The sequence below is a fragment of the Pezoporus occidentalis genome, unplaced genomic scaffold (genome assembly GCF_034315485.1).
Source record: "Pezoporus occidentalis ecotype Australia unplaced genomic scaffold, CSIRO_AGI_Poc_V1 ctg118, whole genome shotgun sequence".
Lineage (NCBI taxonomy): Eukaryota > Metazoa > Chordata > Aves > Psittaciformes > Psittacidae > Pezoporus > Pezoporus occidentalis.
This window is the reverse complement of record NW_026912972.1, coordinates 878,784-891,811: the sequence shown is the minus strand read 5'-3', so window position 1 is coordinate 891,811 and position 13,028 is coordinate 878,784. Positions and strand designations below refer to the sequence as shown.

At 42.4% G+C, this 13,028-nt stretch overlaps 1 protein-coding gene across 10 annotated transcripts in view; it reads left to right on the top strand.

The window, feature by feature from the left end:
- Positions 1-13,028, top strand: part of AGAP1 (ArfGAP with GTPase domain, ankyrin repeat and PH domain 1) — a 320,146-nt gene that overhangs the window by 95,258 nt on the left and 211,860 nt on the right. For 5 of the 10 annotated variants that reach the window (XM_062642573.1, XM_062642596.1, XM_062642566.1 and 2 more), the window contains exons 3-5: positions 495-582; positions 1,281-1,292; positions 12,764-12,849. In XM_062642573.1, the coding sequence (XP_062498557.1) occupies positions 495-582; positions 1,281-1,292; positions 12,764-12,849 (186 nt within the window). The remainder of the gene's footprint in view (positions 1-494; positions 583-1,280; positions 1,293-12,763; positions 12,850-13,028) is intronic. The other 5 variants (XM_062642581.1, XM_062642604.1, XM_062642588.1 and 2 more) reach the window with 1 other exon arrangement.

Below are 13,028 nucleotides of genomic sequence, written 5' to 3'. Positions count from 1 at the left end.
TGTATCACGTGTGTGTTTCAGTAGCTAGACAATGTGGATCACGCAGTGGAAAGCCTACAGAGGTATCCTCCAATATAAGGGGTTAGTGATGTGTTAACATTTCAGGCCAGATTGGATGGAGCTTGGAGCACCTTGCTCTAGTGGAAGGTGTCCCTGCCCATGGCAGGGGGTTGGGACTGGATGAGCTTGAAGATCCCTTCCAGTTCAAACCAATCTGTGATGCTGTGATTCAGTAGAGGTGACAACCTTGCTCTGAGCTTCAGGCTTCTTCCCTCAAGTCTGTTTTATGTTCCCACTTAGCATTGGTGGCGAGCTGAATAAAGGAGTGCTACTAACCCAGACTGATTCTGGTTTATACATTAGCCTTTTAGGTAGTTACTGTATGTGTCATCATGTTTTGGAGTGTTTCTGTTGTTCTGTATGTTGAACATCCTGCTTTTTGCAGGGATTAATTGCAGTTGAACGTCATTCCTCCTTTCTTTTCCCAATCCCAGGGGATTGTGGGCAACCTCGCAAGTGGCAAGTCTGCGCTTGTACACCGGTATCTGACTGGCACCTATGTCCAAGAGGAATCACCTGAAGGTATGTGAATATGCACATTTCTTCCCCCCCCAGCCGTCTTTATTCATTTTCAGTCATGCAGAACTTAATCAGTAAAGAGCCTGATTTGCTATTTCACTGTTCATGGAGGTTTTGCCTTTAACATTTTCCAGACTGAGATAAGTATATCCGATGAGTATAATTGTAGCTTGTTCATAACTACTTAGCATCCTTAAATACTTTGGCATCCATGATGTGTCCATATAGGAGACTTCTAGCTCTGTACGGAGAAGAGTTAACTGCTCTCAGTTGTTGCTGCTTTCAGTGTGGCTGTCAGAAGCCACCATTACTATATCTAGTAGCTGATTTCTGCAGAATTGGGCCCTTTGGTTTGGGATGTTGGGAGAATAAAACAACTTCACAAACCTCCATAAAGATGTAACTTGTTCCTTATTTAATATATTAAATCTTTAGCCTTGCAGTTGCCTGTTTTGGTTGCTTTTAAGTTCTTGTGCCATAGAAAATGAATTTATACATGAAAACATGGTGTTAAACATGAATCCAGGTTTATAGCCTGAAATCAAAGCCATTGTAGTACCTTATAGAGGTGTATTTCACACTAAATACCTTTTTGATTATTTTTTTTTTTATCTGTTCTCCTTATGAACTTTTAAATCCAACTCTGAGACACTGAATTTCTGGTTCCTTCTTTTCCTTACTGGCTGTTCCATTCTTTGCAGATATGGATGCAGGTAACTATATATTGTCTTCATGGCAGCTCTTGTTTAGAAGAGACAGCCGACGGTTTCTGTGCTAGAGTGTTTTCCCTTTGTTTTGTGTATCATTTTGATTTGTTCCCTTTTGATTTCTAGTCTTTAGTACATCTCACTGTTTTTGTCTCTTGCTGTAGTTATCTTTTCAGCAGTAGTTTGTAGCTTCATGCATCTATGATAACATTTGTTTCGAATTAACTCTTACCAAAAGGAAGCTATTAAACACAGTGCTTGACATTTTAACAGGCTTGAATTGCAGTTAAAATGGGAGGAGAGGGAAAGGGAGGGATGGACAAGGCTTTTCCTTGTGTAATTGCAGTAACAGTTTATAAGCTTCTCCTAAATATTTTTGCTGCTTTGTAGCCAGGACTGATGGGGTGATAATTGAGCCTTGCGACAGAATTGTATGTAGATCACATTTATGCCTGCTGTTTCTGGATGCTGACACTGAGGAATGGTTGTGTAGCATGAAGATCCACTGAATACAGGTCTTGAGCAAAAAACAATGAGTACCTCTACAGATCTCTGCCCTCCTTTCATGAGCGGAAAATGATGGGGCTTTTTTTCCTGCAAGAGTGAAATGTCTTGGTTGTTCACAGGGTTAACAGCCCTCTCCTCCTAAATGATGAATATTTTAGGTGGTGTTCCTTGTGAGCGTTGCCATCTGTCCTCTTTGTCTTCAAGGAGTTGTATTTACAGTGCTTGAGTGACTTTCCGACTGTTTTTCCTGAAAGGATTATATTACAAAAGCAGTGTCAAATCACGGCTTTGCACAGAAGTGTAGCTGACAAGCCTCACTAATGACACCAGCCTCACTAATGACACCAGCCCATTTCATTAGCTGTAGAAAAACTGGAATAATTAAGAGCTCTAATTCACCTTGCGAGGGGTAGGGTCAAGATTTCTCAACCAAGTCAGTGTTAAAGGAAACTGAACTCACCCTTAGTAAAGATCTGTAGTAGTGATTTAATAGTAGTTTCTTTCTTCCTCATCCAAGGCTGCTGTTCTATAGGAAAACCAGCAGCAATGCAGATGGTTCTGTTGCATTTGTGATGGGGACTTTTGGGTTTCCTATTCTATACAGGAACAGAGCTGTTGATAAATGGAGCTAAGTGGAATCTTCTCCTTTAGAGACCAGTGCAGATCTTCCTCTTTTCTGAGGTGGTAGAAATGTGCCATATTGTTAAATTGGATAAAGAAGAGTTACATATATCAGACATTGAAGTGTCAGGTACTTGACGAATTAAGAAACCCCAAGTTCACTGACTGCAAACAGCTTCATGACAGCAAAGTTTCTCAGGCATCATATAAGTAATAGCCAATTGGTAAGAAGATGGATGCATGCTTCATGTGAAAATGATGATTGTGACCCAGGATCACTATTTTTGCTATCCATTGCTTTCTGAATTGCTACAATTACCATGAAACCTGCCCTGAGTTAGACAAGTGCCAGATATCCTCCAGGCCTTTAAGGTAGCTTCAGCATTCCACTAAATCCATGTGAAACGTAGAAGATGGTTTCATGTTTCCTTCAGCTCTCTTCTTGAAGACAAGGTATTTCCCTTGCTGCCAGACACCACCTCTCCACTGAGAGGCAGAATCAGATCACGCTAAAGCCTAAAGCAGTTTTGTGCCATTGCTTGGCATCATTTATTTCTGTTGGTGATTAATTTGAGCCTCTGAGTGTGGTTGTAACATGAAAACTTTTGTTTTCTCAAAGAATACGTTTGCCTTGGGAAGAAAATCAACTTTGACTTTTCTTTGCATATTTAATATGCGCAAAGCTGTCCTACATGACACATGTTTAAATCAGATGTATTTTGATGTAAGAAAAGAAATCATGTATTACCCTGTCACAAGTGGGGATTTCAGTAGGCTAGGACTTGGGATTTTGTTTCTGTAATGATACAAAAAGGAAGTGATTGGAAATGGGGTATTTTAGTCATCTGTGATCTTCTAAGAACCTTCAAAGTTGTTGTAAGGAAACCTACTACTGAACAGTGTGCTGGGGTTTTTACATAGCTGGAACAAGTCAGATACGTGCAACCTGTTCTCCTGTATACTTGGAATACTACCTGTAGGGACAAAATGGAATGTGGTGGGCTTGGTATTTGACACCAAGTACTTTGCAGGCTAAAGTGAATTGAAGATTACAGGAACAGTGAGTGTCAAGAGTGTCTCTTTTGGGGTTTGTTTCTGAAATGGAGATGAGATACAACTGAGGCTTTTGCGCATCTTTGCGAATGCCCCAGTTCGTGTCATGATTATTTCAGTGTATTTTTCCCAGTAAGCCTAATTCATAAAAGGGGGAAACAGAGAAGTTGTAGCTGAGTTGTTTCGGCTGGGATGAGGAAAAGGAGGGTTTTTTTCTGTCCCATCCCACTGCCACAATAAAGTGAGATGCTAGAACAGGCAACCAAGTGTCAACATGCACTGCTAAATCTGTCCAGGGTGATCTTTTGTTTAAGAAAGCCAAGAAAGGGAACCTGAGCTCATGTTTCCCCTTAAATTCAAAGATACACAAGAGCTGAAATGAGGGTTGAGAAGAAACAGGTTCCCTGCTGAGGAAACAGAATCATGGTGGTGGCACTTGTGGGGATTCAGCCCACCCTGGAGAGTTGTTTTAGCCGCTAATAGGCATCTCTTCCTACCTGTTTGTAGAGAAGACTCAGCAGAGTACCACTGTACTGGTACCCTCATTGTGTCCCTGAAGGATAAGTTGCATCATGTTGCAAGTACCATTTAATTTCGGTTAGAGGTCTCTTACATGTTAAGGGCTACAACCAATATGTATTCCACCAATAGCAGGTATAGAATAAGACCTGTATGTGTTTTCCAGAAAGCTGTGATCCTTTCCTTGCTTTCCAAACTTTACCTAAAAATCACTTTTTTTTTAACCCAAAAATCATCTTTTCCAGCCTGGTTGATTCTGTGATTCTCTAACAAGGCTTATTCTGGAATTTTAGTAGCATCTGCAGTGACATTTAACAACTTCATTTTGAGATACATTCATTGACATATTTGCAGGGCTTCCATAAAAGGCCAGATCTCCTGGGTCCACAAAACCTGGTGATCACTTGAATGGAGATCAACTGAATCTTAAGTTTTGAAGCATTCAGTAAAATATGGCATCCTCAAATGATTAGCTGTTAAAACGGCACGGAATCAGAGACTGTGATTAATGCCATTTAATATGGTTAGATAGAAAATGAAGAGGTGGGGGCTTCATCCTGAGGACAAATAGATGCAGTTATGCTAAATGACATGTTTGCAAAGGTCTGTGGTCTCATTTCCAAGAGGTGGAAAATGTAATAGGTAGAGCAGTGCGGTCCCGAACTACCTGACTGGGACTGCATTTAAGCTAATGAGGAACAGGCTGATGTCCTGCTGCAGCCCAGTCGTGGCTGAGCACAAGCCAGCTAGAATGAAATCCTCTATTAACCTCAACCAGTCACCAGCAGCATCTATAGAAAACGGGGAAGTTGTGGTGCTTCATAGACACTACACATTACACACAAATGTAGTTATTAGACATGTGGGTGCAGGGAGGGGGAACACTTCCATGACAGATTCTCCCTGTTAGAAGACTTGGTGAGAGAAAAGGAGAAGCCAGAAGTACAGTACCCAGGCTGAGGTTCCAGTCTACTGGTATATTTCAAACAGAAGGAAAAGTGATGAATTAGCCTCCAAGATAAGTGAGTAAAAAAAGAGCCAGCCTCTAAGCAAGGTTAAAACATTGCCTAAATTAAATATACCCAAAAGGGGCCACAAGAAACCTGGAGACGGACTTCAGACAGGGGCCTGTAGGGACAGGACAAGGGGAAATGGACAGGGCTTCGAGCAACCTTCTCTAGTGGAAGGTATCCCTGCCTGTTGCAGGGGGTTGGTACTGGATGAGCCCAAATCAGTCCCATTGGGATGAACCCCAATGGGATTCTATGAAGTTTCCTTCACTACATTAAGTCAGGAAGAGTGGTGCATGTTGTATTTTCTGTATAAAGCTTCTGATGGTCACTGGCACACTGTTTGTAAGCCTATTAGAGAAGCCTGGGCTTAATAAAATGACTGTCATAGGAGTGGAGATGTAGAGGTAAAGCCACACAAGTACTCATCAAATGACTCATCTTAAAGAAAGTATGATCCCAATGCAAGTTTCTGCAGGAGTTTCAAATCTCACACACATACTTCATTAATAACCTCAAAGATGGAAGTTACAGGCTATTTAATTCCTAGATAATGAAGCAGGTAGGACCGCAATTATGTTAGGAAATTGGATGGTACTTCAGCATTACCAAAACAAGTTAGAAAAATAGAGTGGGGAAAAGCAAAAGCAGCATTTTAGGGACAAAAGGAGAGTCCTCTGCCTATGTGGAATCAACCAGCTGCAGACATGTGGTAGGGTGGCGAACCACTGGCCCTGCAGACGAGCAGCTGTGCATCCCTGTGGAGGGCAGACAGAAGATAGCTCGTCCTAATCCTCACATCACCAGCAGCTTACAACTGGGGATGATTTGAAGTATCCTGCACTGCTGCTTTGTCCTTGTATTTAGTGTTCTCAGCAGGACCACCAACGCTCAGCACAGCTTTAGTGCAGATCCCATTGGGGCACACTCAGAATGTCAGATGTTTGAGCTTATTCAGACAGTAAAACTCTTCAGATGAAGATGCTTGAGTATTTTTAAAGCTATAACTTGCTAAGTATTAAATTTAAAGAGGAAAAGAAGGGTATCTGTACATTTATAGGGGTATACCCAGGTTCTCTGTTAATACAGTCAGCACAACTAACACTATTTGGTAAGGCAAACAAACAGTGTCACCATCCTCCAAAGGATCCATGAGAGAACCTGTCTGTCCCCATAGTGCCAGGTGACAAGCACCTACAATTAAATTAATGGGTCACTTCCCATTGATAAGATAGGAAATCAGGCATATCCAACAGCTTTTTAGTTTTACTTGCGTTACTGACAGCAGGGGCAGGCAGGTGCTTACATGGCTCACCCACTGACTGGATATACACTACAGGTCTAATTTTAAAAGGTTATTTTTATCAAGCCAGCTGCAGACCAACAAAACCCAAACAGCAGCAGTCAGCTTCTTTGGGCAGGATGTAATACTACTTTAGTACACTCCTACCTGTTTCTGTCACCCGTCTTTTCAAGTTTAAGAAGTTTACATCCCCAAAACACCACTTTCTAAAGAAATCTCAAAGAGAAGGCTCTGGGGAGACCTTATTGTGGCCTTCAAGAAACCTGGAAGAGGGGCTTTGGCCAAGGGCCTGTAGGGACAGAACAAGGGGAGTGGCTTTAACCTGACAGAGGGGAGACTGTGATGAGCTCTTAGGCAGAAGCTCTTCCCTGTGAGGGTGCTGAGGCGCTGGCACAGGGTGCCCAGAGAAGCTGTGGCTACCCCATCCCTGGCAGTGTTCAAGGCCAGGTTGGACACAGGGGCTTGGAGCAACCTGCTCTAGTGGAAGGTGTCCCTGCCCTTGGCAGGGGGTTGGAGCTGGATGAGCTTTAAGGTCCCTTCCAGCACAAATCATTCCACGATGCTATGAAGTTTCCTTACAAAGTTAGCCCCATGATTTCAAATACCAGAGCTCTTTTTCACTTCATTTCCTTAAAAGTTGGCTTCTCACACACACAGTGTTCCAGACACCAGCCCATTCTGCCTTTCAGTCTAACAAATCAATCATCTCCTGCCAAGACTGCTCAAACCTTCTGTGTGTAACTTCAGCTTTACAGCTTCCAATGTAATTTCCAAGATCTTAACATACGTACTGACAGACCCTGAATGGTATAATCCAGATAAACCCGAGAATTGACTCCTATAAGCACTAAAGCAGAGATTTCAGGTGCCTTTTTTTCCTTTCCCTCTCTCATTTTTAAATATCCCTCCAGTTTTTATACTCAGTTTATAGCTGCCTCCTATAATATCTGTCCTTTCATTATAGTGTTACATTCCAAATAGTAACCCTGAAGTTAAAATCGGACTTAGCTAGCTGTGATTACACTATAATCTTTCTGAGCACACAGAAAGAAATGACTCTGAGATCTGCTAAGGAGACCTAGACAAAGAAACTATCATCATCCCCGTTTATGGTTTGGGTTTCTTTTGTGTTTTAATTACCTCCCAAAATATTCCCTTTAAAACAGGATAACAGAAGGGTCAGTATGAAGTAGCCTGTTAGATTTTACTGGTACAAACATCTCTTTTCCATCTGTACTTCACTGAAAACCTTTCGTATTGGTATCACTCGACATCCCCTCCCTGAGCTGCTGCTCACGGTCTGGGGGTGCATCCAGCACACAGGAGGGGGGGGGTTATGGGCTCAAGTGCACACTGAAGCTAGGTCATGGGGAGCTTCTCCTCACCCAACACCCCAAGTCCTTCTCAGGGCTGCACATCTGTCATTAACGGTATCTCAGGTGTTGTCTAACACAATATTTGCATAAAGGGGATGCCCAAAGCCCAACTTGACATGTAGAACAGGTTGTGTTAGCTGCTGTGCTGCTATTACCTATCTGAATTGCTATGAAGCACCGAGCACAACTTGATCTGATGAAAATTCAGTTTAAATGCTGCTTGTGTAATAATGTGCTTTTGGGGAAATGCTGGGAAAAGCATTTTTCAAGTCCTTTCTTTAAATACAAAATTGGGGTAGCAATAAACTGTACCACATGCATTGGTTGCAGTTGTTCTGTAGTGCTTCTGCGTAGTTGCAGATCTTGTGAGCGTATTTGTTTTCTGATCTTTTCAACCTATGTTTGGTCCTGAAATGAGGTGTGTGTGTATGAGCAGAGGGAATAAAGGACTTTTTCACGTTTCCCAAAATAGGAGCCAGGTTCCCGGCACTGTCTTTTCTATCTTAGAGGGGAAAAAAAGGAGAGAATCTGTATAAGGCAAGTGACCACTGTTGTCAAAATTCATCTCTCATTGGGAACAGAAAATAAAGGCTGTTATGGCTGCTTCAGCCTTATCTCCTGCCTCCTCTCCTGTCTGCCCTGCCCCCTGGTTATGGGAGACATTCAGCTGCTGCATGGCTTTGTTATGTGGCCAGCCCCCCAAATTTATCTTTCTCATATGGCCAACTAACTTTATCCCCGTGGCAATTTGCTTGAATAAAGAGCCTGGTGAATGCTGTCGAGCCTGGGGATACAGCATGAAAATCAGCCTGTGCTTCGGTGAGCAATTACGCAGGGGAGCAGCTCTCAGCCAGGGGAAGGGCTTCCAGAGCTATATGAAAACCTTCCTTCATGGAATTCCCTCTGTAATAGAAAGCTTGCACAATATAAAGCACCTTTGATGACAAAGGTGTGTTGTCTTTAAAATGAGCCTCTGTTTTCCCTGAAGGACAGCTTCATACCGCTGCTGATTCACAGCGCTACCCTCTGTAGAATGACGTGCATAGAAATGAGATTAGGGAGCTTTTGTTGATTCCCTCAGCCTGGCGTTTGACGTGTGCTGGGTCTTTAGCTGTGGTTGTAAACCACTGATGCACGGCGTTTGTTTAGTTTTATATTGATCAAAGCTGAATTTTTATGGGGAGCATTTGTATAGTTGGAATCTGGCCGAATGCATGTAAGGTGGGTGTAGGGGTTGCATCGGAACCAGCACTCTGTCTTCTGGTGGGTATTGCGTGTGATTCATATGCAGGAAGAATATTTGCCTTCCTTTTGGACGTGTTTTGTAAACAAGCCGTGTGGATTGGTAATGATCTTGCCCTGGAAAACCGGGAATAATGCAGAGGTTTAGAGAAAAAAACCATCTCCTAAAACCCACCCGTATGAAAGCTTCCACACAGATACAGTGATTTGTTTTTTACACAATTGCTCTGACATGTCATGAAAACCATTTCCAGCTCTATCTGGCTGTCTCTGGAGTTATTTAGGGATTCACTGGTATGTCCTTTTAGATAGTTTTAGAGGTGGGGTTGGGGCTGCAAGTAAATGTAACCCCAGTACTGACTTGCACACCTTGCACTCCAGCATCTTTGTGCTCTGATGAGCCTTTAAGGACATAGCAGGAGCAAAATCTCTCCCATCCTTCAGAGCTGTGGTCCAGGCTGCCAGTCTTGCTCTTATCAGTGACCTCCTTTGGCAGGTACATATGGGAGTTGAGAAATTCCCTCATTAAAAAGCTGCATGTGTCATAATACTGATGGGACTGGAACAAAGCTGCCTCCCTCGGGACTAGTGCTGTGGGGTTTTTGAGCTCGCTCTTTCAATTAAGAAGGTCATTTCTTTGTTTCAGTGTTGTCAGTTTAGGCAGTGTGTTTTAGTTCTAGCATATATACTGGTATTGAGAAACAGAGTGGTATTTTGTAGCCAGGGGAGATTTCTGACTTCCTTTGACAAGTTGTGGTAGTTCAGTATTTGAAATGGCTGATCTGTCTAATTCCTCTTTTCCAATGGCTCTGTGATGCTTTACAAACTCCAAACATGGATTTTTAAGAAAACAACTAATTCCAAGCCAAACCATCAAAAAATCTCTGCCGTTGCACTGCTTTCACTTGCTGACTGGATGGGTCATGTCAGGCCTCATCAGATCTAAGGCAAGATCAGTCTGTTGTTTGCCTTAATCTTATGACCACAGATACCTACAGGGCAAACATCCAGCCTTGGGTTTATGTGCTGGCAGAAATCTGTATATTCTTCACTAATTATACTTTCATTTGTGTAAATTCTTGATATTGAGGTAGGTTTTCCCAATCTCTGTCCTGTGTAGTACCTGGTGTTATGATGTGCTCACGATAAGGGCTCTTTAATGGTGTAGAAACATAAGTTAGTAGGGGTTCATCCTGCTTTAATCTCAGATTGGCATAACATCTTATTTGGGGATGAGTGAGAGTCTGCTGTTACATTTCTGCATCTTCAGATGGGATTTGAAATGCTTAGCACAGATGGAAAATGCAGGGTAGTCTTTTAAGCACTTTGGTTGGAGGGGTTATTAGGTTGAAATGATTTATCCTGAAATATCTAAACCCAAACAAAAATCAATGAATAAATTCATGAGGACGTGTAAGGAACCAGTGCATATTCTAGATAAGAAGCACACTCAGCTTTTAAGGGTGGAGAAGCCACTGGAATAGATTTGGATTGACTGCATGCCCGTTGAGTGCAGCACTGCTCTTCCAGTGTGACAGACCGTGGTGAAGTGGTGCAGCGTGTCAGGATTTGAGTTTAATACTGGGAATAACAACACATTATCATTTACCGAGCTCCACATAGTGTTTTGGGGAAGGCAGAGTGTACAAGCAGGTCCCTCAGTGTGGATTCCTGTAGGAAGAGTGCTGTTAGATAACTGTTAAATAGGGAACATTTCTTAAAGGTGCTCCCACAAACAAAATCATTGGTGACCATGAAGCAGCTCTCAGGTATAAACCTCTTGGTGCTGACATTTGTGGATGTACAGTTTAATGGCATCCATGGGGTTTCTCAGTTCTGATTTTTCCAGTTCTCTGCTTAAGCTTTTCATTTCACCTTGCCTGTACCTCCTTTCTGTGTCGGAGGACTGTTTGAAGATCCAGGGAGACTTGAAAGGCTTCCCATTGACACAAGGGAATAATGAGCTGGCTCTCAACTGCATGCAGTCGGTAGGGTTTTATAATTAGCTGTGTGAGCTTTCAGTGCTGGAAAAAAAGGAAATAGGAAATGGCAATTACCCAGAACTTTCACTCTTCTATCACATACATACACGGCGTTCCCATTGTTACTTACAGCTTTAAAGAGTCTCTCTGGAGGGCTATACGTTAAGTAATTCTTCATCTTTACCACTTGGTTGTGAAGCGTATACAATTAATTGATGATGTATAGAAATAATGGTCTGGTTAATAGAAATTCAGTTCCTGAGAGCTGAGACTAGTTCCCTTTAAAAGTTGGATGCTTGGTTTTAATAGCTCTTTTCAAGTTCTCTGATGATAAATGTATCTTTAGCTGCCACTTGATCTTCAGAGGCAAAATTTGAAATCTAATTTGGGAGCAAGAGAATGAAAATCTCTACACCTACTCCTTCTGTGCAGTTAAACAACCAGCGATGTGCCAGGCTTAATTGCTGCATGTTTGGTGCTGCTAAGCTTTTATAGCAGGGTAGGTTTATAAGAAAACAGCAAACAAACAAGAAGCCATCAGCAAGAAAACCACAACCACCCACCCCTCTTCCTATGTCTCTTACTAAACCATGCTTAAGTACTGCACATTGCTGAACTGCTCAATGATCCTGATTTAAAAGCTGTTGTAATGGTTGGGTGGGGGGAATGGTGGGTCTAAGCTGGTTTGGTGTTCCCCTAAGGTTAGAAGGTTTTGTGCAGAGGATCAGTATATGTGCTGACTGACTTGCTTAGGGAGGTTGTTGGGAGAACAGGTCAGAGTTGTTTTTCTCACCTGTCACGTTACATGCATCCATTTTGGTAGTATGACAAGTTGTGATGCAAGTGTAGTGGGGAAATAGGGTCCAAATTGGAAATAATTTGTGTTAAAACAATAGGGATGAAGCAAGAAGGTTAGGGTGTGTTAATAGATGTGTTCCATCTTAGTCTGGTAACTTCAGATGTGAGATGGTTGGGTGATGCTAAGCGTGGGTGCCTGGGGACCTTTGTAACTTAGGTGGGCAGATATGAGTGGTTTTGCTTCCAGCTACTTAGGAAGGCCAAGTTTACTAATCCTGGCTTAGGCTCGGTCACACTAGAAGCCCTAAATGTGATTTGTTGTTATCTGAAGTCTGGCATGAGGCACAGCAGCATGCCCAAAACATGCTTAACCCCAAAGGAAAGCAATCCGCATTCTGCTCTTGGGTCATGCTTGAAGTCCCCATGAGGCCGGTGGAGAGAGGAGGTGATGGTGCAGCTGCTTCATCCTGATCTCCAGAGTAGGTCTTTAATTCCTCCTGCTAGTAAGTGGCACAGCGTTCTCTGTTAGCTTAGTACATCTCTGCAGAGGTACCACCATTGTAGTTTTGTTGTCTAACATGTGTCTGCTATTTTCCCCTAACTGTGGTTTGTGAATATAGAAGTGTCATTTTCATAACATCACATGTGTGCTGCAAGAACTGGGCTTCTCTTGAGGAAATGCCAAGTCCCACAAGAAATTTATTCTAGTTACAATACACGGTACTATTTGTGTGCAGCTGTCCCATGTTTGCCTTTCTTGGAGATGCATTTTTCACCATTATATAAAGCAAAGGCGACTCTCTTGTAACTGTACATATCAAAACCTAACGTGGGAATGAAAGCTTTTGCGTTTTCTACATTAGCCTTATTTCTTAGAGTATGTGATTTAAATTCACATAATTTACAAGTAATCCCTGTGTGTATGCACGTGAGCCTGACTGGGATTCACAGTACTTAATTCATTTGCAAAAGACCTGAAGGAAGCCCCTTTTTCCACAAGTGAAGCCTTTTTCTATGTTGTATTTTTCCCCTCTTCTGTGCTGTAACGAGTTACTTTGTGTGACAGGTGGGAGATTCAAGAAGGAGATAGTAGTTGATGGACAAAGCTATCTGCTGCTGATTAGAGATGAAGGTGGCCCTCCAGAGGCACAGGTGAGCATTGCATATAGAGCTTTATCCACCTCACGGCAGTTTCCTTCCTGTAAGAGAGCTGGCTTTGGTTTGTTCTTTCCTGGCTCCTCCTCATCTTCCTGCTGGGAAAATCTATCTATTGCCCTCGGGTGATAAATATTCTGTTTAGAAACTGTTTGGAATTTCAGTTACCATGTGAA